Genomic DNA, 24,247 nt, shown 5'->3' with positions numbered 1-24,247 from the left:
AAAAAGTACACTTATTCTTCAGAAGCCTAAGGAGGACTTCCTGCGGAGTATGATCAAACAACATTTTAAATAAGAAAAAAGCCCCCCAACCCAATGCGTATCGTGCCCTTTCAAAAAGAGTAAAGTGTAAAATTTTCTTTGGACTTAAAGAAACAGTATTAAGATTTACCATTTGAATAAGAAATAACCCCAATAGTTTCTCAGTGCTGCACAAACTGTGCACATGAAACAGTAAGTCATAGATACTACTGTTTAGCTCTACACATAGAGACTACATGTGGCATATAAGCATACACATGACATACTGGCCTGTCTAGCAACAAGATACATTTTTTAGTCCGGTAAACCTGAATAAACCTTTGCATCCAGAAGTATTTTTAGGATTATTTTTTTCTTTCCATTTAGGAATTTGGATTTTTAATAAAGACGCAATGATTTCATCAAGAAACCATCAGCAATATGAGAGCATGAAGCATTGATGTGAAACCGAGTACACATCCTCTCATTTGATCATGCATAAACCAGAATCCTGATTTTAAGAAATAACGGATGGTATGAAAGAATACTCATTTTTATAGACAAGAAATTCTTCTGGAAACACAATAAGGTTATTGAACAGATACCAAAACCTGGAAAGTTTAAAAAGCACATGTGCATGTATGTGTGTTTTTATATATACACACACAGGTATGGTATACGTGTATATATAACACACACACATACAGATGATATCATACATGTATTTATTTAACTGTATAACAACATATTCTTTTTCTTTTCAAATAAAAGGTTTTAATTTAGCAGTTGTAAAAAAAAAAACAACACTAAATCAGAAAAATCCCCAAAACAAACTAAGCAGATCATATACTATATGAACAAACAAAAATGTTATGCAAAAAGTTTTATGGTAGAAGTGAGTCACACACTGGCAGCAGAAAGTGTTGAAAATAGAAGTAATAAATAGCTTCAAATTAAGAATTTTCTACAACATTTTCTTTAAAGACAGGACCAGTATTTTTTCTTCTATCATGAGCTCCTGCAGAACACCTTCACTCTAATATATATTTAATTTTGTGACATTTAAATGGACACAAGAATGTAGACTGCAAGAGTTGCCAGATTCAGGACAGTATACATAACATTTTTTGTGAAAAGTCTTATTGGTTTATTCACTGAGGCTAGACAGCAAGTCGTATGAACCTATTTGGTGCACTTTTTAACCATGGTCAGTATCCATAAGTGGACAGAATCAAGGACTTGCAGTCCAACTTGCTGTGGTCAACAGGAAATGAAATATAGGACCACTGCTTGGTCACCAAGTTTGTATCTTGCTTCCTGGAATTGCAGAGGTGGAATCAAGATTGTAGTGTTTTAATTGACTAAAGAAAGATAGCAAGAAGTGGCATTTTAATATGAATAAGGTTATTAGGCTTGTGAAAGTACTGCATCAAAAGAGCACACAAGGGATCCCACTACTTGCAATGATTGGTAGTGTCACTCAGTGACTCATTGACTTTAGGATACATGTATGCAATAATAAATAGATCAGTTATGTAATAAGGCAGTGTGTTGAACATGCATTCATCTTGTGGACTTGAACACCACAGAGAGAGATACATGATATCATACACATTCATTAAGAACAAGTTTTTTTTTTTTCTGTGTTTGTTTTTCAAGGCTATCCAGGAAAACTCTTCCAGAGCATTTTCTTCTTGAGAAGAGTGGTCCTCTGAGTCTGGTCACTTTTTCTCCCTTATCAAGAGACTGGCTTTAAGGAAAAATAAAAGCTGAAGAGGTTTTTGATTTTTTCCCCTCCATTTTGGTCACATCATTCTGCATACGTCATTTAAAGAAGAGTTTTTGACACAGCCATATGCTGAATCCTCAGGAGGTTCCAGATGTTTCCAGATAACTTTGTAGTTTGCGGACTGTGGTTTTGTCCAGTGAACAAAGATCAAAGTCAAAGGTTGTATTTGTGATATGAAAGTGTCCAGTTTCTTCTATAAGATTTACTATCTGAAAGAAAAGAAAAGATGCAGTTGGAAATTCCAGAAGTTTTACATGCCCACTGTAAGTATAAACAAGTACCATATGAAAGGCCTAACATGAGTCAAATTGCCCCAATACCTGCAGGTTTAACCATTATCCTTATCATTCATTTCCTTCCTGACATGCATTATTGTCCAGATTACAGTACCTTGGGTTTTGTTCTAGATCATCATCAATCATAATGTCAGTATATCCATCTGCTGTTCCAGCAAACATTAGCATTGACAATATATTTTTCAAATGTTTGAAGAAAATCTGCTTAATTTCTAATTCAGTTTAAAAAAATGGGGGGGGAAGGGGCAACATTTTATCCTTAAGCTCAAATAAGTATTTTTTAAAATCCCAGGTATATATATATAATCCCTGGAATATTTATTATGTGCATAGCTGCTAAGCAGGTTATATTCAGAAATAAATGGCATAAGCCTTTCTGCAAGCAAGGAAAAGAAAGAAATCCTTAGAGACCCCAGTCCCTATTTAAAAAAAGTATATATTCAAGAGCTCTTACATGAACTGTTAGTTCCCACACCATCAATCACTTTTTGAGTAAGGGAGTTAAATCTTTTGTTTTTTTTCTTTCATCCAAATCAACCATGGAAGGACTCCTAGCAATGTCATAACATCACCTAGGTTGTGGGGGCTTCATCCTTGGAGGTATTCCAAAGTCATGTGACATAATCCCAGGCAACTGGCTCTACACGTCCCTGTCATCTCTAGAGATTCCTTCCAACCTCAACCATCCCACAATTCTCTGAAATCAACAGTAGATACCTAACTTGTGCCCTTCTGCAGTTGTGACAATTTTAGTCTCTAAACTGTTGTCTGTATTTTTGAAGGGTGGTCATACTCTTCAAAATACACAGAATTGCTGCAAAAAACAACTCCAGATATGTTAAATTCCAAGATGAACACCTACCTCAACAAAAACACTGAGCATCTTGAAAAGCCAAAGCATTATTTGTCAGACAGGGCTAACATAGTGCCAATCCCACTGTTGCTATAAATCTCTTAGGTGCTGTTTCATTCCCAGAGACAGACATGCTGAGAGCACAGAAAAAGGCACCCCACCTTCAAGTAGCCTCTGGGCAGCTCATGGACTGACAGAACAACACTGCTCCTCTCAGTCCTTCAACCACCCCTCATGCAGCATTCAGGCTACACTCCAAATCCTGCCTGCAACCTCCAATCAGAAACCCATTAAATTCTGGGGCTTCCACATACACCTCCACTGAAACATTACTGTGAGATATTCCTTGACTGTTTTGAGTTTTGTTACTCTGACTGCAATTCCTTTTCCACAGCTGCAGGAGATAAGATGTGTGCACACATGGGTTACAGAATGTACCTTAAAAAGACAAATCTGGTAGGAATAACCAACTTCACAAAAAACAATTAATTTCAACTAAATATTTTGTAGATTTCCACTCTCCATGTCATTATATAAACATTTTTTTCTTCTCAGACCACAGAAGTAAAGACTATGTTGATGATAAATGAAATATGAAATGTGTATTGTCAGGCATCGAATGACACAGCCCAGGACAGATTAAATAGAACATATACAAGATAAAATAATAAAAGGGAGTTGCTTATTACAATAAAAATCGCCCTTTTCAATCACCCTTTATTTTCAAAGTTGGGGAAAAAGAAAAATAAAATCTGTTTAATTTGGTTTGCAGCTACCCAAAATTCTGAAAGTACCTGGAAAAAATCCTGCTTTCACTAACACATAATTTATATCTGTTCCTCTTGCTTTCAATTTCTTTTCCATTTAGGAATTTTTAATCTAAAAGTACTAACTTCATTTGTCTGCTTGTTGATTCACAGATTCTTGTAACACTCTTTCATCTCCTACTCTTCTGCAATTGACATGAGGAAAAAAATAATCCAGGAAAAAAATAATCAATCAGGAAAAACCTGATTGATACCAGAAGCAAACTTTGATATGCATTATTATTCTCATTTTTGGCACTCTCTTGAGTGCCATCTCTCATCTAAGAAAGAAGCAAAGACAAGTAGTCAATCCAGCCTCCTTTTGTAAAGTTTGGAATCTAATCTTGGGCTTGCTGTCTGAATATCTACTGTCAGACACATAAATGGCTGCACAAGAATTTTACAGACGCAGAGGCCAGGAAAATGCATTGAACAGCTCTGTCTTTTGCTTCCTTGTGTTATTGTGGAAGAATACTACCCCTAGTAACCCACATTGAAATATACTTGATTTTAGAAACACAGATTATGTGAAAGTGTTAACACATGTATTTTTAAACAGCGCTGCATATTTTAAGAAATGGATAAGGACTTCTATTGATCAAGTTCTGCTTTGGGCTTTTAAGCTCTAGGTCAAGGGAAACATAAACATTTTAAACATATCCCTCATCCAGCCCCCAAGTGATACAGTCACTATGTCTGGGCACCTGGCAAATGGCTGAAATGAACCCCAAAGGCTTTAATGGATGTACAAAAATGTATCAAGATAAACCCAGACAGCTCAATGAAAAACACCTGCCTGTGTGCCAGTCAATGAGGAATTAATGACTTACTGTATTAGCATATGCATCCTTGTGCTATTCAGAAATTCTTCAAAAAAAATAAGCGGTTGGATTAGTTACTAGGAAGTCTGACAGTTCTAACATTAAAAACACAGCATTAAAATGTTTTATTCTGAGAGTTCAGGCTGCAAAGAACAAAAATATCCCATTTGTTCCCGCTGTATAAGCTTTGCTTTTCTGCTGTAAATTACATCTCTGTTTACATAATGTCTCTCCAGCTCAGTTTCATCATTATCCATCATAGTATAACTATTTATCAGCCTTTAAACAAGCAAATGAGTGTGTTTGTATAAGGAAGCCAAAGTGCAACTAATGACAGTCATTTTTCAATTTATGGAGGGTTTTAGGCCATGTGATAGTTTCCAGACCTCCAAGCTGCCCCTGGCAGAAAATTCTAAGAAGATAGTTGCCATCTGAAATTAAGCAAGTTCAGAACATGAGCAATGTAATTTTCAGCCATGCTGCACACTCTCAATTTCTTCTTATGCCTGTGCTGCCTAATGCACTGTCTTTCAGATTTTTTACCAGCTGAAGATACAAAGCATTACCAGAAATGTTGCTGTCTTTTGTGGGGTCATGCTAACATTTTCTGCACTGAAAATGCAGAGCTAGAAACACTGCTTTAGCCAGCCAAATTTGAATATACTGGACATGCAGCATTAACACCTGATTACAGACTCCATTTAAAAAAAACAACAACAAATAAAAAGGTGCCTCATCACTGTAAATTCCCTACAGTGAAAGATGTGGTAATTTGTTTGTAAATGTAATTTCAGACCAACTTCTGACTTGCCATGGTCCAATATTCATATAAAAGCTGCTCACAGGACTAATTTCTTGGTCAAATATTCTTCACGTGTCTTCTCCCTCTCAGGCAATTCTTGCTTGTAAGCAGCAACTAACATCAGAATTAATTCTGTAATATGTATCTGGGTACTTGCAGTATCACATCTCTCCTGTCTTCTCTCTTTCTCAGCTTCCTTTAACAAAGTGTCTCAAAAAGAATGCCTCTCTTGGGAAAGAGCAACATTCACAGATACATTTTTCTCATTTCCAATTTGGCTGCATTCCTGTTTGCTGTCATGCCTGTGGACTTGGTAACAACTGACATTGGAAAAAAAAAATTGAAAAAGAAAATCCTTTTCACGTCCCTCATGTTTAAAGTTTAAAAAGCCTGTGCTTTTACACTATATCAATGCCTCCATTGTTCTTTTGCGAGTCCTTTCTCTGAAAATTCCCTCAAAGTCTCTGTGCAAGAGACTTACCTGCCCTAACATAAACTAACAAGACAGCCACCATTCAGGAACACACAACTCCATCACCATTACACTTCAACACTAACACCTCCAAAACTCTTGCAGCTGTCTACAATTTTCTGTTGCCTATTTTTATATTTGATCCTTCTTCTCATGCAGTAACCCCAATCCCGTTATGCAGTTCTGTACCTTGCTGTTCTCACCTTTGTACTTCCTACAATCTATATGTATTTCTTAGCCTAGAAGTTTCACATTAATTTCTAGAAACTTTCTTGGCTCTGTATCTTTTTAATTTCTGTGCACACTGGAAGTATTTTACATTAACTACAAAGCTGCAAAGCAATTAAGGACATTTAAGATAGGATGGCAGATTATTTTTAATGTAGAGAAGCACTGATTCTCTGCAAGTTATCCATTCAGTATTGGGCAGATATTTCTGTATATGGATAAAATCATATGAATTAATAAATTCCAGAATACTAAGGGATTAATAGTTTTAAAAGTAAGCTGTGTCTTATTTTACAGCAGCACAGACCATTCACAATTGCAGCCAGGCTAACAGGTAAGTAACTTGGCTCTTCCACTGACTCCTGAAGACCTGTGCAGCCAGTATTATGCTGTTCTCAGCAGAACTGAACCACTGTCCCAGCCTGCACAGCCTGGCCATAAATCCAGCTTTCACTGGGGCTGTACCAACAGCCTGTAAATGCTCTGAAACACAGGAAACAATCTGCAAGAACAATTTCCCCCAGGAAGGCAACACCAGTTCCACATCAACCAAACTTTCATAATGTAAATAATAATGTATAAGTAATCATGGATTACAGCATTAAAGTGCCTCACTCCTAATGCAAGTTGTGAGCCAAAGTTCATGAATGAATGCTTTCTCTGGTTTGATAAACTGTCTCAAGAGAAAAAAAAACTAGTCTAGTTTAAAATGCAGAAGAATATACTACTTTTTTTCATTTACTCAGAATAGGATACTCTAAATTTCCAGCTCAGTTATGTTTCTTCTCACATGATTTTTCCTTGCATTCCCACAAAGCTTACTACAACAGTACTCCAATATTAGAATGAACATAATTTAGCAGACAAACCCGTTATTTTTCTAACAAAGACAAATATTTCTTCATTACCAAATAAATGCTGCCAGTAAGAAAAAATGAGGGGTTCAACTTGAAGCACTTTACTTAATCTGAAAATATTTCTTAGGATGACTGAATAATTCAAATTGGAAAGGATTTTGAGAGTCCCAGCCCCTGCTCAGAGCAGGCTCAATTGTGGAGTCAGATCTGGCTACTTCAGGCTTCTCCTGTCACGATTTCAAAAGCTCTAGACCACCATCATGGGGAAAAAAAAAAGATTTCTTGCTTGTTTTTATATTTGCTCTGCACAAAACATTTTGAAGTAGATTTTCTTTTTCAAAATTCCATATGAAGCCATGTAAGCCCTGTGGTCTGCAGGCTGTCAAAAGAGCCCCAGTGAAAGCTGAGTTCATGGCCTAACTGCCCAGGCTGGGACAGTGGCTCAGTTCTGCACTGATAACAGCTGTACTGACCCCAGTGTGTATCAGAAGTGATACCACCTGGAAGCTGTGCCTTGGACAACTGGGGAAGTGAATGCTCAGGAAGCAAAGACAGGGTGGGAACTTATAACATAGTGACTTTTTCCAGATTCAATTTTAACATGAACTCTTCAAGAATTAGTGAATAATGTGGACAGGGTGTTGCAATTCCTATATTTTAGCTTCCAGCAAAATAATTTCCCGATGTAGATAAAAATTTGGCTCTGCCACTATTCTGAAAGTATGCTTTGGTTCCCTTTGTAGGAAAAGGAAACTTGGGGGGCAACAATACATTAAATATGAAGAGTAACCAATATGTATCACTGTGTACTATAAGACAAAGTCTGACAAAGCTTTAATCTTTAATATAGAATATTCTTAACAAAGATTTTCCTTTTCAATGATGACTTAATAGTTTTCTCATCTTTACTCACAATATGGAACCTAAACTAACAAAGTGATTTATGCTGGAGCTTGCAAAATATTGTTATCACAATTAGTCAAGATATTCGGTAAATGATTATAATCATTTAGAAGTGGCAAAAATTTTCCTCTTCATAACACCTCTAGAATTGGGAAATAGTTGTGCTAAACATAATAAAACCATCTGTGCTACAATTGCATCTACTTTGTTGACAGTGGTTACTATTTAATCTTCATGATTTGCAATCCAACAGTTCCTGAGAATACCACCCAAAACCAAGAATATTTTCATAGCTGTTACTATTGCATAACGTTTCAATAAATTTGGAGCCTTTTTGGCTTGGACACTTTCATATTTTACTCATTCTATGACTTCAGAAGATTCAACAAATACATTATGTTTTTCTTCAAAGTGGGCTTTGCACTGAATTCTATGTTTTCTGCTTGCCATAGGAAAAAATCTTGTTTTTTCAAGGTTTCTCTGACAAGGCTGGTCATTTTCAGGAAAGAAGCAACAAGATTTTTATCAAGTCACAGTGCACAGATATATCCATTCTCCCATGTTGCTTTCACAATTATTGATACAGTATTTCAAGAAACATAACAATGGAGAAAAATTTATCTCAGGCATTTTTGGCATCTTTAAAACAAAGTGTCATTTAGAGAGACAACACAGTTGGGCAAAAAATTCCCCAAGCTGCAGTGTAAGAGGTAATGGACTTCTATGGACTACACAGGCTTGAAGGCTATTAAAATTGATAGCAGAATTTTTAACTGATAACTGATGTCTGATTACAGGGTTTTGAATGAAAGTGAAAAAAAAAAGACATGCGACTTCAAAATTTCAATGAGCACACTCTGATAGTGCATGAGAATGCTTCTCACCTGCTGCAGTACATGTCTCTCTCTCAGTGTCATTAATCTTCTGTGGAGCTCTACTAGTTCATCAAGATATGCCTAGAAACAAATTCCCCCCCATGAACAACTTGTTAATGAAGTTGTAGCAATGTAATTAATAAACTTCAGATATCTTCAAAACAAGTACAAATAGAAATCTTCTTTTAAATCTGGAATCATATAACATCCCGAGTTGGAAGAGACACGGAGGGATCAGAGTCCAGCCCCTGGCTCTGCACAGGACAATGCCAAGGGTCACAGCATGTGCCTGAGAGTAATGTCCATCCTCTGAGCTTCTTGAACTCTGTCAGGCTAGTGCTGTGACCAGTTTGCTGGGGATCCCATTCCAGGGCCTGGCCACCCTCTAGGTGAAGAACCTTTTCCTAATATCCAACCTCTCCTGACTCACCTTCAGGCCATTCCCTCAGGTCCTGTCACTGGTCACCATGGAGAAGCGATCAGTGCCCGCCCCTCCTACTCCTCTCAGGAGGTCTTCCCTCCATCCATGAGTTCACCCCAAAAGCCTCCCTTCCCCAGGCTGGAGAGACCAAGTGACCTCAGCAGTTCCTTGTAAATCTTCCCCTCTAGGTCCTTCCCCATCTTTGCAGCCTCCCTTTGGATGCTCTCTAATAGCTTTAAATTCTCCTTAGAGAATCCAAAACTGCACACAGGACTTGAGATAAGACCAAACTCTTCTCTGAGGCCAATTTTTTTATTAATAGTCTGGCATTCTCTAGCTTAATACAACACAAATATACATTTTTGTGTTTTTTTAAGATACTTCAATCTTCATAGGTGATCATTTGCTGTAGAAGATAATCTCTGCATCTCAACTGTGTCAAAAAGCTAAAAAGACTGGGGATGCCAGAACAGCATCTTTAGAAAACATATCCGATTTTCCTACATAAAAAACAAACCCAAATACTCAAAATCAAATCAATCTTTTTCTCTAGAGGTATGTAATTGTTTCTTTTGTGTAAACAGGGAGATATAAGGAAAGAAAGACTAAGCAAGACTAAGCCACAGGTAAATTCCAGCATTTCTTCCCTGGGATGTCAAACGTGTCCCACCTCTTCATGTTTCTGGGCCATTAAAAATTTTTTTTTTTTTTTTTTTTTTTTTTTTTTTTTGCTTGTAAGCAGACAGAGATATGGCCCTCAACCTAAGCAATCAAAACACAAACCAAAATATCAGAGACTAAAAATCTAGGTGCTGCAACTTCCATCTTTTGCCTCACGTTATCACAGAACTGATACTAATACCTGCAAAACAAAAGCTTTCAGAGAAACATATCCATAGTGGGCAACTGTGCTATGTTCACTCCAGAAGGATTGAGAGTTCATACCCACAACCAGCATTTTAAATCAAACATATTTTAAATCAAGCTATCTCAGTGTTAAATGGTGACAGTTGCTTCATATCATTTTAGTTAACATGCTAAATCACACTGTCACTTCTTAATGCACAGCCTTCAGAAAGGATTCTAGAAAATAGATGATTTTTTTATCCCCTAACTGATTGATTTCCAGGCTAGGAATACATCTGTGAACCTACTACACTTCATTCCTCTGTGAAGCACAATACAAACTCATGGTGGACAGTAGATAAAATAAATGGATGGAAGATTCTCACTGGTGAGATTTACCAAATCACCTGATTGAAAAGAAGGGAAAAAATTCAAAATATCAGAGAAGATAGAAGAATTACAGAACGAAAACAGAGAAAGATCTGTACCTAAAGGAATCCAAAGCAAAGATGTACTAAGATTTTCATTCTGTAACAAAGGTTGGCATTTGCTAAGCATATTAGTATCATATTCAGGAGTAGTTTATTCCTGCCTCATTGTTATTTACCTTATCACAATCCCCATTCTTCATTTGTTTATCTGTTTTGTTTTGCTTTATTGGAGTTTTCACTTCTAAAATCTGGAAAAGAAAGAAAATACTGTAAAAATTAAATGCATCACTGGATACAACTATATATAGAAAATTCTGCTGTTAACAACACAAACTCAAAACTAAGCTTTTCATTCTTTAATCCATATAATTTATCATATTTTTCAGAACAAAAAGTAACTTACAGCAGAAAATGCTGAGGTACTGGAATGAGGAGACAGTGATATTATTAAGTCTTAAAAGAAGAAATTTTATGTCATTTAAAAAGCCTTCTCAACACTTTTTTCCCCCTATCTTTCACGTGCTGGTAGAATAAGAGGTGATTTGGCCGATACAAAAAGGTCTCTCCAGTGCCTTTGAAACATCACATTATGACTGTATTTTTCTGTTCTTTTTTCCTCCCCTCAATACTAGCTCATTTCTTTGACAACAGAGGTTTTCAAACAGTCCTTGAAATGACCATATGAAAAAGAAAGTGATTGACAGTAATTTCTCTTGCACTTATATGGTACCCTTCCTTCAGTGCCACTCACACCCATTTATTATCACTGATATAATCAAAATTCCTCATCTGATAATGAAGGCAGAAGTATTTGGGGGAAAAAGAACTGTTGATTGTTCTTTCAGTTTTTTTCCACAGAGAAAACTTTTTTGAGGTTAAAAGAAAAATCACCATATAATTCCTAATCTAGATAGAATTTAACCAGTTCTTCTGAAAAACATCAAAGAAAACTAAGTCATCACAGATAATGGGAGATTATGTTTTACATTTCATTGTAAGTGAGACTAACATCACTAGCATGATTAAGTCCAAAACCATACCCAACAGCCACAACACAGGATAAAACTTGGCAATTAAAACAAGGAAATAAAGCGTGTAAGAACAGGTCTAGAAGCCTACTGACACTTCCCCCCAAGTCCTCTCTTTTCTCCTTCCCTTGGTATAAATGATTAAATTGCATATGTCCTCCCTAGGCTGACTAGCCTCTTAAAAATGCACCTGGCAGACAGCTATTTCCCTATCTAGTGAGAGCGACTGCAGATTTTAGTTCCCTTACTTAGCCAAGAATGATGTATGTTCAGAACAAAAAAAAAAAATTTTTGAACAATTTCAGTAGTTCTGTTCAACACCCTCTAGGGTTACTACTGTGTAGGCCAGTAGTGTAAAAGTTTTGTCTTGAAAAAAATGCCCATCCAACCCTACAAAAAAACAGGCCTTTAAATAATGGATTCAGTACCTTTTAGATGCATTTATTGTTTTCACAGGAAGAAAATTCTTGGTTTCAAATAGAACCTTGCCAAGAACACAGTATATATTTGAAAAAGTAGCTTCCTTACAGTGCTCTTGATACACAGTTAAAATTTAACATCTGAAGCACTCTATAGATGAGACACAACACTAATCAGATCTGAGGAAGCTAATATAAATACAAACTCTGTCTTAGCTCTTCAGTTCTATAAAGGAGCTGAACCTGATTTCACCCTGGTAAGCAGCACTAAGTTACCAAGAAGAGATGTCAAATATGGCTATAGTCCACATAATTTGAATTCTCACAATGCTTCCTGAAATTTCCAATTTCCAGCTCAGTTATAAAATTTAGCTCAATTATAGAAATGGAAGAAGGTATGTAAAGGTATTTTAGCTGACACACAGCTATTGTTTGGAGCATCTAAATGTGAAGGTAGACCTTCTACTACTTCACCAACAGGCCAAAGGAACACAAAAGATGTGACTGGGTGGGCTGCTGATATCGAGACTTAAAATCACTTAACAATTGCACTCGTTCTTTAGAAACCAGTCTTTATTAAACAACAAGCCATAGACAAATTTTTTATTTTCCTTGTGCTCATGTGGTCAGTAAATACAATATTTTTCACCCTTACAGACAGCTTTTTAACCTCAAGACTATCTCTTAAAAACTTGTAACTTTTGCAGAGGCAATTTAGAAGAGCCTACAGTGGCAGCAAATAAGAATATTTTCTGGACATGGATTTACCTTCTCTATGTGCACAAAGTACTTCCTAGTTTGTGGGGGCCCATGGTGTATTTGAACTTAGCTAACTTGAATAATAATATTCATTCATTAAATAATTTTGTACTATAGCTTGTATTGAACTTCTTAATAGAAAAACAAGGGCAATTTAATAATCTGCCAGATAATTGAAGCAATTACAGAGAAGAAATATAGAAAAGACCCACCCCTGAAACTCACCCTTTAAACCATGAACTTGTGTTAGTGCACGTAGACACTATTTTAACTATATCATAACTGTAAGTAGCCATTTAATGCCAGTATGAGTCCTAACAGTTTTGTGTATGATACAATAAATGAATCCTGCCTCCTTAATATAACTGAAAAATGGTGTATTTTATTTTGTAAAGAATGTAAGTTTCTATACTTAATTTTATACTTAGAGAGTCTTACTTATTGGGGGTGAGGTACTGCCCAAAAACTAATTCTCATTTGTCCCTGGAGTATTTTACTGCTCTAGGTAATTTACCCTATTTTCTTTGAAAAACCGAACTACCCTAGGTTGCTACCTCAGAAATAACAACCATGTTAGCTCTTACAAATCTGGAACAAGTACTCTGATGCAAAATATAAACTATTGTGTCTTCTATTGCAGCAAAAAAATACTGCATCTTTCTAGATAAACACTGGTGGGGGAGAGATGAATCAATAAACTTGAGTTTAATGTTAACAGTGTCTACTGCTAATACAAAGCCAAACTGCATTTTTCTTACCTGGTTGTTGCTGGTTTTCAGTACAGGTGGTGCTGGATCATGGCGCAGGGGTGAAGAAGCTGAACTGCTGTCACTGTCGCTGCCATCACTCAGACTAACCCTGCAGGGAAAAGAGCCACAGCATTACACCTGCAGACAAAGGGCTGTCAAGTGTGATGAGCCAGCTCAGACTTTGAGGTAGGGACTTAAAATGACCAATCCCTTGCTAAGCAGGCTATTGTTCATCAAGGTCAAGGAAGAGAGGCATCTGAGCAGGGCTGCAGTGGCAAAAACTCTGCAGCACAGAGAAGGAGGCTGCCTGTCTGCACTTGGCTGAGATGAAGTTAACAGCAGCTAACATTACCGAAATGGTTAAACACCTACAAAACTGAACTGCTTCTCCCTATCTCAGTTCACAGCTATGTCAAAGGAGGAGACTGGTCTTTAGGGACATTCTTCTGCTGTTCTAAAAGCTTTCCAAACAGCTGTATTTCCCACCTGAACACATGTTTTACTGAAAAGTTCCTTGTTTATTCTCAAAAGTAATACATTTTTCCAGATTAAAATTTTAAAACTTAGCATCTCAGGAGGGGTCACATAAAAAACCCCAGCTCCTAGTCAGTTTCACCCTTCATTTACTTATGAACAACAGGAGTATTTTTTTGTTGGAAAAAAAACCCATTAGTTATTTGGTATAAAAAGAAGTAGAGAAACAATAGCCTTAAAGTTCCATTAAAAAACCGTAACAAAACAAAATCTCCACACTTGGAGACAAGCTGAGCTTGAAACAATCCTTTACATAATCACTGACACCAACAAGTTCTCAAAGAGCAAGTCATCTCGGTCTTTTCCTCCTTGATTCCAGCCGCTAAAGTACAACAGAGAAGCAGCCAACATTCATTAAAGTTTTCCTATTATCTTCCCATTCAAACAGCAGCTGACACTGGCACTCAAGTGCTGTCCACTAACAGAAAAACCCTCTGAATTACATAAAGAACCTAATATGAAGACTGTTTCAGAGAGGCAGTTTCAGGTCTTCCATAACCTTGAACACCATTCGGATGGAGCTTCAAGCTGCATGACCACCAGATGAATTTTGGAATGCCTTCTGAAGGTTGCAGCAAGGATGCAGAAGCTTCTTTTAAAAATAAAAAAAAAATTTAAATTTCTGTGACAGATGTTTGCTTTACCTTCTGATGCACTTTTACGTATTATCTATATGCAGCACAGAATTTACTTGAAATTTAAATTTCATTGATTTGGATTTAATTTAACAACTCAATAATCTAAAACTGGTAAGCAAAGTGGTCTTGTAACTATGTACAGATTACCTTATTCAACAGTTGAAGGACAATTTTCTCTAATTTAGGCCAGGGAGTAATTTCAACTCCTCCTCTCAAGACACAATGGCATGAAATCAAGTAAAGTCAAACAAATGAGGATCATCATAACCATACTGACTAGTACAGGAAGAATTTGTATCAGGAATGGCTATTTGTGTTAGAGTTTAAAAGGGGATCTTTTACGTGCAGATGCTTTACAAAGAGTGAATTTTCTGCCCATGTGCCACTCATCACTCTGAGAACATCAGACCTGACCTTGTTACTAGTAAGCACTACCTGTCTCGGCCAGCAGGCCACTTGCAAACCTGAGACACTCACCTGCGACTCCTGCTTCCTCCTCGTGTATTTACAGGTTGTTCCAACTCAGAATCATTGTCCTTCTCATCTGCTTCATCTGATTCATCTTCATTATCATCTGAATGCAGATCTTTCATTATAGTCCTCAATGGACCTGAAACAGAGACAATAAAACACAATGAAGTTTACCTTCCCAGTGTTTTCGGCAATTTACCCACACACTGTTGAGAGAGGAGAGTCTTAAAAATTGAACAAATGAAGTAATGCACTGTAGGATTATACTGCAGGGACCTGTCCATGTTTTAGTGAACCACATGAGCAACTCAGTCAGCTTCAACACAGACTTAGTCATGACAATGAAGTGACTCACTTGTTCAAGTGTTAGAACAATTTGCACCCTGGACCATAGCTGATGTAAGGAAAATACTGTCATGACAGGAGAAATTGCCATGAAATATATGCTTGCTAAAAGTGTGCTTCTTTTGTACTCCTGGGGTTTAGTATTTTTGCTTTCTCATTATATGCGATTACAGATCTACAGGGACATTGATCAGAGTACATTTGTTACGTTAATCTATGTATGAGAAGTTGGTTCTAACAAGTCACTCTGACTAAATTGTCCTGTACAAGGCAATCACTTTGTCTTCTTGGTTTTCATGTATTTTAACTTCAGCTGTTCCCATTATTTCTGGGTTAATTTCAAGTGGAGTAAGTACTTCACCCATGTTGATAAGTACAAAGTGCATCAATACCACCCAACACCATATTATCACTTTTCCTGAATTAACAGGGTACAAAGCTTGACTTGCTCACAAAACTGCAGTAGATTCAGTTTGGGTTTTGATTTTCACTCTTTTTGCTCTAAGAGACAGTTACAGAAAGAGGAATATGATTGATAGATCTGGAAAGTGTAACACTACAGCTACTTGAAATAAGAATGGGCAAAAGCAGATTAAAAGAGGGAAGTAAAACGTCCTGGTGACACAGGACATTTAACTATGAATTACAGCTCATCTAAGACATGAAGCAGCAGCTGAAAGCACCAGCGATGGCTGCAGCAACAGCAATTACTATTATGGCTCTAATTCCTTCAGCCCAAGAATTATAGTACTAACATGAACACAGTGAGCCTGAGATGAAGCTTTCAATTCTCTATTTGCTAACAGAGAAACAGAGGCAAGGAGTGTCCTCCCTGGTCACAGCCAGCAGAGAAGGCAGACATTTATCAGTTAGTGCCATACTCCTAACAGGGTTATGAGTATGACAGTGTTCCCTTCATGGGGGAACAGTCTTATGGACTCTTCCAGAAACAGCAAAGTTCAGGCCATAGGCATTTTGACTAGCTTTGTGCAAGTGACTTCAAAGCTGTTGTTTGGAATGATTTATCACTAAGGCTGCCCTAGAACTTTTGTAAAATGGCACAGTTTGGACAGGTTCAGAGAAATGACCCTTTTCTCTGTTTTCACACCCTAGGAAAGAAAACCAGATGGTGCTGATGGGCAAATTCCTGGTTGACCAGACATCTGTATAGGTGATAGCATGGAAGTGCTTCTTGTCCATGCACCCACAGCTGATACGTAGAAGCAGCTGAGCTGTGCTTCATTTTTTGTCCCTGTTTCATCTCAGGCAGACAATGACCAGTTGCAAAAGGCGACATGTAGTCTGACTGAATAACTTACCATCTGACCCTTGAAGGAGGGAAAGGGCTTCTATAGGAGCAGTAATTAAAAGAAACTTGGACTCCTGAGATACACCCATCACTGACAGCCCCATAAGCATTGGACAACCTGTCATTCAAACAAGTTCTCACTTAGCATGTCCAGGAATCTGAAAAGCACATTACTAGCTAATTTTTCAGCAGACTTTTCTACCAATCAGCAAAACATTAATTTTTTGGTCTTTTTTTTTCCAGCGTGGATAGCAATTTTCGGCTACTTGGTAACACTTACTCTAAAAGTCTGTAACAACGTTTTTAAAAGTTTGAGCAGTTGTTACCTCCTGAGATATCAGAATAGGTAAACACAAACTGAAAATTAGGAATTGCCTATGAGCAAGTTTTCTTGGTAAGGAAACAGATGAATATCAAAGTAAGCCCCAAGGACAAAACAACTTGAGGAACCTCAGGTTAGCTTGCTGCTTATGCAAAAAGAGGTGAAAAAAGTTTATGCTGTGTTTTTTTTGACACCTGAGTGAGCACTGGAGTCTAAACACAACCGAAAAAGGGCAACAGTCCTGGCAAGTAAATTCCAGTTAGGTGAAAATGCATGGCTTCTGACCAGAGCACATCATACAGAGTGAACATGCCATGGTATGCCTGGTGCTCCATACATTTGATATACAAATTCATGGCCTGGCAATGAACACAGTTAATAGGAGTTTCTGGAGCTCCCAGAAAGGAGCAGGAACCACTATTTACTATGACAAAAAAGAGAAGAGGTATATAACACTTGGACTTCAGAGCTGTTCACATTGGAGGACAAATATCCCTTTATACCTTCTAGAGAATGTACAAAGAACTGAAAGACAATCTGTCATACGTCTTATATATGATCCAGAAAAGATGGATGGGACTAGTCTGCTCAGAAGAAACTACTAAGTCAATAAGGTTTTCCCAGCAAAGGAAACAGATGAAGAAGCAGGTATCCAAGTCTTTTAAAGTAATGGACAGTTCACACCACTAAGGTTTTAGTGAGAACAAAAATGGTGGTTCAGCAGGAAGTGTATCAGTTTATTCTTAGGTAAATACCAACTGCCTGAAGCCAGTCATTACTACAGTTCACTTCAGCTCTTGCCTTCTTTCACATGGAGTAACACTGCCAGAAAACATCAGAAAATCAGTACCAGTCACCTACAGAAAAGCAGTAGGACAGATATGCATTATGTGACAATCTACTTAAAATCAGAGTGCCTGAGGCACTAATGCATTGTCATAACCTTAAATCAAGTCTACCATTGAGGAATATAAACAGCTAAACCAAACAATCTTGTTTAGTCAAAAGCTGCTTTTTTAATGCTCCTTAACCAAAGAATAAAACAAAAGCTCATTAAGAATGTATCGGTTGTACAATCTTATAAACCAGGGAAAGAAGCCAACCAGGAACTATGTAGTTTAATAGATCATGGAGAATTAATATCAACTTATTTACAGAAAACATGCCTTGGCAAAGCCTCCAGGAAGAAAAATGCATTCTTTATTGAGTTTCAAGTAAACTGAAATTATTAGCCAGAAAACCAAAATGCAAACTTAAAAGTCTAACCATCATCCTTCCCTGCCATGTATTTGAAGTAAAAACTGTGTGCTCTTAAAACCTCCCAGCAGTACAGGATGATTACAGCCTTTGAAAGGGTCTGCATAAACACATCTGGGTTTCTGTTGGCTACCCATGGGAAACCACACTCTTCCAGGGCTTCAGATGGAGCCAGGTGCCATGCTACCTAACCCTGCAGGAGGACAACTCAGAAACATGAGCTCTTTTAGGTTAGCCTCTGTTAAGTGACTGGCATGTATTTTGTCCTTCAAAACAATCAATATTCACATCCTTTTCTCAGATTCAAAGTTTCTTTCTCTCCTTTTATTTTGCACTTACAGACACATTTGAAAACAAGATGCAGAAAAGTCTCTAAATCAAAACTGTGGCCAGTTCAGACAGTGAAAGAGAAGAAAAGAGGTAATGAGATGCCACGAGTTCTGTTTTTATTGGCCCCCTCATTTCACACATTCCTTTCAATTTCTTTTCCTTTACTGGTACCTTGTTGTCTGTTGTTTTGAGATGGTGTGAAACTGGAACTGGAACTGGAGCTGGAACTGGCAGGACTGGGCTGTTCAGACTTAAAAGAAAAAAAAAAGAAAATAAATATCATTTTATGAGACTTTTTCTTTTTTTTTTTTTACTAGAAAAACTGTTACAGTTAGTTACTGCCTAAAGCATTCTGCCAAAAACAAAACAAAACAAAACAAAACAAAAACCAAAACCCAAACTGTGGGGCCAAATATTCAAATACCTTAATTTAAGGCGTCAGTGAGGCAAACATTGAGGAGATGACTACTTGCACTCACCATGCATACACACTACTACATCTTGTCTAGTTCTCTTGTCTAGTTCTTTGCTAAAGCCCAACAAGGAGTTTCCAAAGGCTTGTTTGAAAGATTATACAATATGAGAGCCTAAATGAGTTTAAAATGGACCTAAGGCATCTCTGTCATTGTGATACTGGAGATGCAGTGTTTTTCAAATTAGCAATGACATTGGGAAATTGAAAAACAAAAGACCTGAGCAGACCACACTAAATACCAGAAAACCTCAGACAGTTTTCTTTCATCTCCCTTAGAAAATGTCTTAATATAGGGATTCAAATTAAACTTTTACACTGGTACTGAAATTCTGCTAATTCTAACGTTTTCCATATGTACCAAAACTCTGCAGATTGTAAATGTGATTGAACCAGAAGGTATACTTGGTTACAAAGAGAAATTATCTAGAATTTACCAATTACAAAAGAGAACTGAAGTTTTAAACAGGGTTATTAAAATCAGTGTACATTATTTATTAAACAGTTCTACAGATTTTTTTTCCCTAATGTTGTTTAAAATGTGTGAATTTACCTTTAATCAAATGAGGAAGTCCTATTGCTTTATCCAAAAATTCTGTCTATTTTGCTCTGTACTATTTTGCTCTTCAGTACTGAAGAGTCTTGCTTCCTGCTGCCCGTGACTCTGTACACTTTTTGGCTGATTCCTAGTGGTACATCCTTGCACACTCATCTGTGTACATGAGACAAAGTATGAATCTGGTATATGGGCAGAGGACATGCTAATGGGGAACACAAAACAAGAAGTGGCCATACAGAAGAAAGAGTGAAAATCGGATTAGGAAATAATTGTCTACTATTTAAAAGTAAACCTGCTTACACTTAAAATTTTATACAACTGTGTTATCATGATGTTAGCCAGGCTAACAAACATTTTCTGACTCTCCTTGCCTCATGATTAAGACAGAACAAAATTGTTCTCAAAAGCGACAGCAGAAATATCCGGTCTGTAAAACAGTTTTCACGCACACAGGCTACCTAAGCCTAACAGTTGCTTTTTCTCCATAAATCAATCTATTGTTGCTCTTCATAATAGAGCAGGCAGATTTACTGCCTTTTGTTGCCTTTTCTCACGATGAGATGCCTATTTGGGCAATAGAACGCTAGAGAAAAACACCATTAACATCTGCTCTCCTTAAATCAACACCAGCTCCAGTTCTCACAGATACACAGTCAAAATACAAACTCTGTACCTGATGGTGTGGGTGTATGCCACTTATATACAACTGAATCAATCCTGTGCAACAAAGCCCAATCCAACCAACAACACAACCTACTTCAGAGTACCAAGAGAGATTCTTATATGGTCCACAGCATCAGACCTTTATGAAACACACTGCAGCATCACTTGACACTGCACTGATCAAGCATTTTGAAAAATAAGTTTTTTTCCTTCCTGAGTGTCTGTAAAACCTTAAAAGATTTTTAGCTGTAAAATAATAATGATAATATGAAACAGACTGCAGTGATGAAGAACAAGTGTCCATGCAAACTTTAAAGACATCAGCAAACTAAATTCAGTTGTCTAGCTGCAGGCTACTTTTAAACATCCGTTAATTTATCCAGCAATTTATGCTTCTTGCAGCAAAATTACTAGCTGAGAACTGGTTTCTGCAGATTTCCATTAGCTGTATTTTCTGTTATTAATTTCAACATGAACTTACATTTAAGTCAATTCTCTCAAAAAAATAGCAAACACTAAAAGACAGTCATATTTGGCTTTCAAGTGCTAGAAGTCTAAAAAGAAAAAAAATCACATGGGTGCAGAGACTATTTCACTACTAAAAGCACACTACTTTCTTTTTTAAAATTCTTGCTTGAAATGAAAAAGGTGGAAAGGCCTAGTCTCATTCTCTTTATAAGGCATGAAAATACCAGTGAAATTGCTCCATGTAAAAATTTCCTCCCAGCATTAACTAACTGGGTCACTATCACAGGAACAAATGAATATAAATACATACAAAGTCGTATCTTTTCCTGTTAAAAATTTTGCTGTACTTTAGCAAGATCATTTTGAGAATTCAAACCACAGAAAGTCTTTATGAAACACATATGATCATCCATACATACATAAAAAGGGTTCCTAATAACTTCTTAAACCTTTTACGCTATTTCCTTAAACAGCTCTATCAGAAGATTTATTCCAAGAAATACTGATTTGCATAAATATTAAAACTGCAAAGTATTGGAAATGAAACCTTCATTTTTTGACTGAGAAGTCTGGGTGAGACTGCACCCAGAGGAAACAGTTGCTTTTAACCTAAGAATTAATGTTATTAACAGAAAATATTTGCCTTTTCAGAAGGAACTAAAAATATGCCTTTCATTTATGAATACGGATTAGTGTCAATAGCACACATGCTTCTAGTTAACAGAGGGTGTCTTTAGTCACTTAACCAATGTTTTTTGACAGTTTTACAGGTTCTTATCCCAAGAACTTAGGTTTTTATGGCTTTATGCACTTGGGTCTTCTGCTCTTACACATTGGTTTCTAATGACAAAATATTTATTTTTTATTGGGTCTGAAATTAGCTAAAGTGTATCTTTCAACAATAAAAGTTTAAGACAGTATCAGCAAAGAGCTTCTCCCATATGGCCTTTTCCTGTTTTACCAGTTTTCTCTTTCTACAGACAAAGCTAATGAAAGTTTGGGCCTGAACTGTTCATTAGTGCAATGACCCCATATGATTTATTGCATTCTTAGACAGCCTGCTTCGTTTTAGTGCTCTCATAGTAATGCATAGGAGACAGTGACTTCTTTATTAGACCTGATTGAGGGATTCTTTGCTTTGAAAAGGCAAAAAAAAGGCAATTTTCTTTGGCCTGAGCTTTCCATGAAAAGCTACCTTTTTTTACCAGTGATTTTTCTAAATCACCTGGCTTCTCCATTTCCAAATTCCTGTCTCTTTTTACAAGTAGTTCACTCTTGAGCTGCAAACAACTTTCAGACAAACCCACCTGTTTATGACAAAGCATATAATAGAGCTGTTTCTGTAATATTTCATGGCTGTCCCAGTTTGTAAAACTTCCTGGGGCTGTCCAGTCCAGGATCAAGAGCTGGACTTAGATGATCCTTGTGCGTCCCTTCCAACTCAGGATATTGTATGATTCTATGACTCTAAAAATAATCCCCATCATTTCAAGACCTTTATTAATTCTTACATTAAGAATAGATATCTGTATGTGGGTGACAATGGTTTTTCTTGCCTTTCCCTGAACCATTCCTGAAGGAAGCTTACAAATTCTTTCTTGAAGTAAGCATTAAGTGGTTACCAGTATCTCATTTCATATCAGTCAGTCAACATATTTCTTATTTTTTATGCATGATAGTCTAGAGACATGTTTCCCAGTACCATACATACTGAGAATACACTATACACTTGAAACTACTTACACAGCTAAACATTGCTTCCACTTTCACTTTGTACAAATTTTGAATTTCAGGGCGGAGCTCCTGCAGGACAAGCCTTTTTCTCTAACAGGACTCCTGCACTTACAACTTCTACTGTCATTTAAGTGCCCTGTCAGTGACCTCAGCATTTAGAATAATTCAACCTCTCTGTAGCTCACATAAGAGGTTCCCACTGAACATCAGCAAAGAGCTTTTCACTGCAAGGTAACCAATCATGGGCACAGGCTACCCAGGTTGATTTTGGCATCTTCTTCTCTAACAGACATTGATAAAACCGTCTAGATAGGACCCTGGCCACCCAGCTCAAAGTGGCCCTGGTTGAACAGGACAGATAGACCAGATGACAGACAGAGGTACCCTCCAGTCTCAAAAAACATACGTCTCTCATGGAGTCTGTAATTCTTCGAATTTGAAACGCAGCCTTCATTTAAAAGTAGCATCAAGAAAAGATGTTAATCAAATCTTTGCAACTGTTTCCTCTGAACAACTGCACTGGATCAAGTGGGATTTGCATTTCCTTGGAGACTGTCTTACTGAAACATGTAACCTAATTTTAAAAGAAAATCCTTTCATTCTGAAATGAAATTTATGAGTTTATGAATTTATTTATGAATTATTTTTATTTTATTTTACCTTTAGAAATCAAAAGTAAATTTGAGACAACGCTAACGTAAAAATTCACAAATAGTCAAGATTTAGAGAAGACTCATTAACAGGAGACTGAGCAGAGAATGTAGATATAAAAATTATTCTGCAGAATATTGTACAATAAAACTGAAAGATGAAGCATTAGTAAAGATTGCTCTGTAGGGTATTTTTTGCTGAAAATATGTTACTGGAAAGAGTGGCAGACATAGTAAAGCAAGCAAAAAAGTACAGGAGGGAAGATCAAGGTTTGCCTTGTAAATCAGCTGAATACTACAGTTTCCATGGATTTCAGAACTACAAGATAAAGAGTAAACTAAGGACAAAATAAACTAAAAATGTGCACGGTCACACGAGTATGAACAGGGTCCTTAAACACAAGAGGCAAACTGATGGAAGTTCTTATCAGATAAACCTTGCCAAGAAGGATAGACTGTCCTGAATATGTAGGTAATGCTGGCAAAGACAGGGCTATACAAAAGCTTTTCAAGACTGGCACTAAACACCACCTTTCCCCAAAAGTGTGTGAAAAGACATCAATATTTGTGAAGAATTGATCAAAAATGAGCAGAGCAACAAGTGGAATTTAACAGGTCTGTATTCTGTAAGAAGCCTGAACTACATGGGAAAAAATGAGGCCAAATGATATAAGATATACCTGTTTGGAGAACATTGCTCATTTTATAAGCCCAGTGGAATGAAAGCCCTGTGATGAGAGGATGGCAACTGTCCCTCTGTACTGCTTTAACTGTGGAAAGGCCAAATGAAGCTGAGAAGCAATACTCAGATACTGATTTTCTGAGAGTTTTACTTAACATTTTAAACTCCCTTTGAGAATTTGCACTTATTCCATACACAGAGCTGTCTTACGCCAACAAAGGAAATGTGTTCTGCAAAGAAAGTAAATTCAATTTTAGTAGTAAATACAAACCAGAAAATTCAGTCCAGGAAGTAAAGCCAAGGTGAGAGCGTCATTCTACTATTCTACATCTTCTGCTCTAGTGGGATTAATAATGATAGAAGATAGGAGGTAATTGCTCTGGCCAGCCCCTTCAGCTGCTGTGTTGGAAGCTAAGACTTCCCAACTCCCTTCTTTTGCT

The 24,247-nt window shown here is 37.0% G+C and overlaps 1 protein-coding gene across 2 annotated transcripts in view; it reads right to left on the bottom strand.

Moving 5' to 3' along the window:
- Nucleotides 1-399: 399 nt before the first annotated feature.
- Nucleotides 400-24,247, bottom strand: part of MLLT3 (MLLT3 super elongation complex subunit) — a 116,526-nt gene continuing 92,678 nt past the window's right edge. For both annotated transcript variants that reach the window (XM_056514404.1, XM_056514405.1), the window contains 6 exons: nucleotides 18,751-18,829; nucleotides 15,023-15,155; nucleotides 13,383-13,482; nucleotides 10,595-10,666; nucleotides 8,730-8,801; nucleotides 400-2,016 (listed from right to left, as the gene is read on the bottom strand). In XM_056514404.1, the coding sequence (XP_056370379.1) occupies nucleotides 1,885-2,016; nucleotides 8,730-8,801; nucleotides 10,595-10,666; nucleotides 13,383-13,482; nucleotides 15,023-15,155; nucleotides 18,751-18,829 (588 nt within the window). In that variant the 3' untranslated portion in view covers nucleotides 400-1,884. The remainder of the gene's footprint in view (nucleotides 2,017-8,729; nucleotides 8,802-10,594; nucleotides 10,667-13,382; nucleotides 13,483-15,022; nucleotides 15,156-18,750; nucleotides 18,830-24,247) is intronic.

This window comes from Oenanthe melanoleuca, chromosome Z, assembly GCF_029582105.1.
Source record: "Oenanthe melanoleuca isolate GR-GAL-2019-014 chromosome Z, OMel1.0, whole genome shotgun sequence".
Taxonomy (NCBI): Eukaryota; Metazoa; Chordata; class Aves; order Passeriformes; family Muscicapidae; genus Oenanthe; species Oenanthe melanoleuca.
Note: the sequence above shows the minus strand (reverse complement) of the source record. Positions and strands in the feature narration are given on the sequence as shown.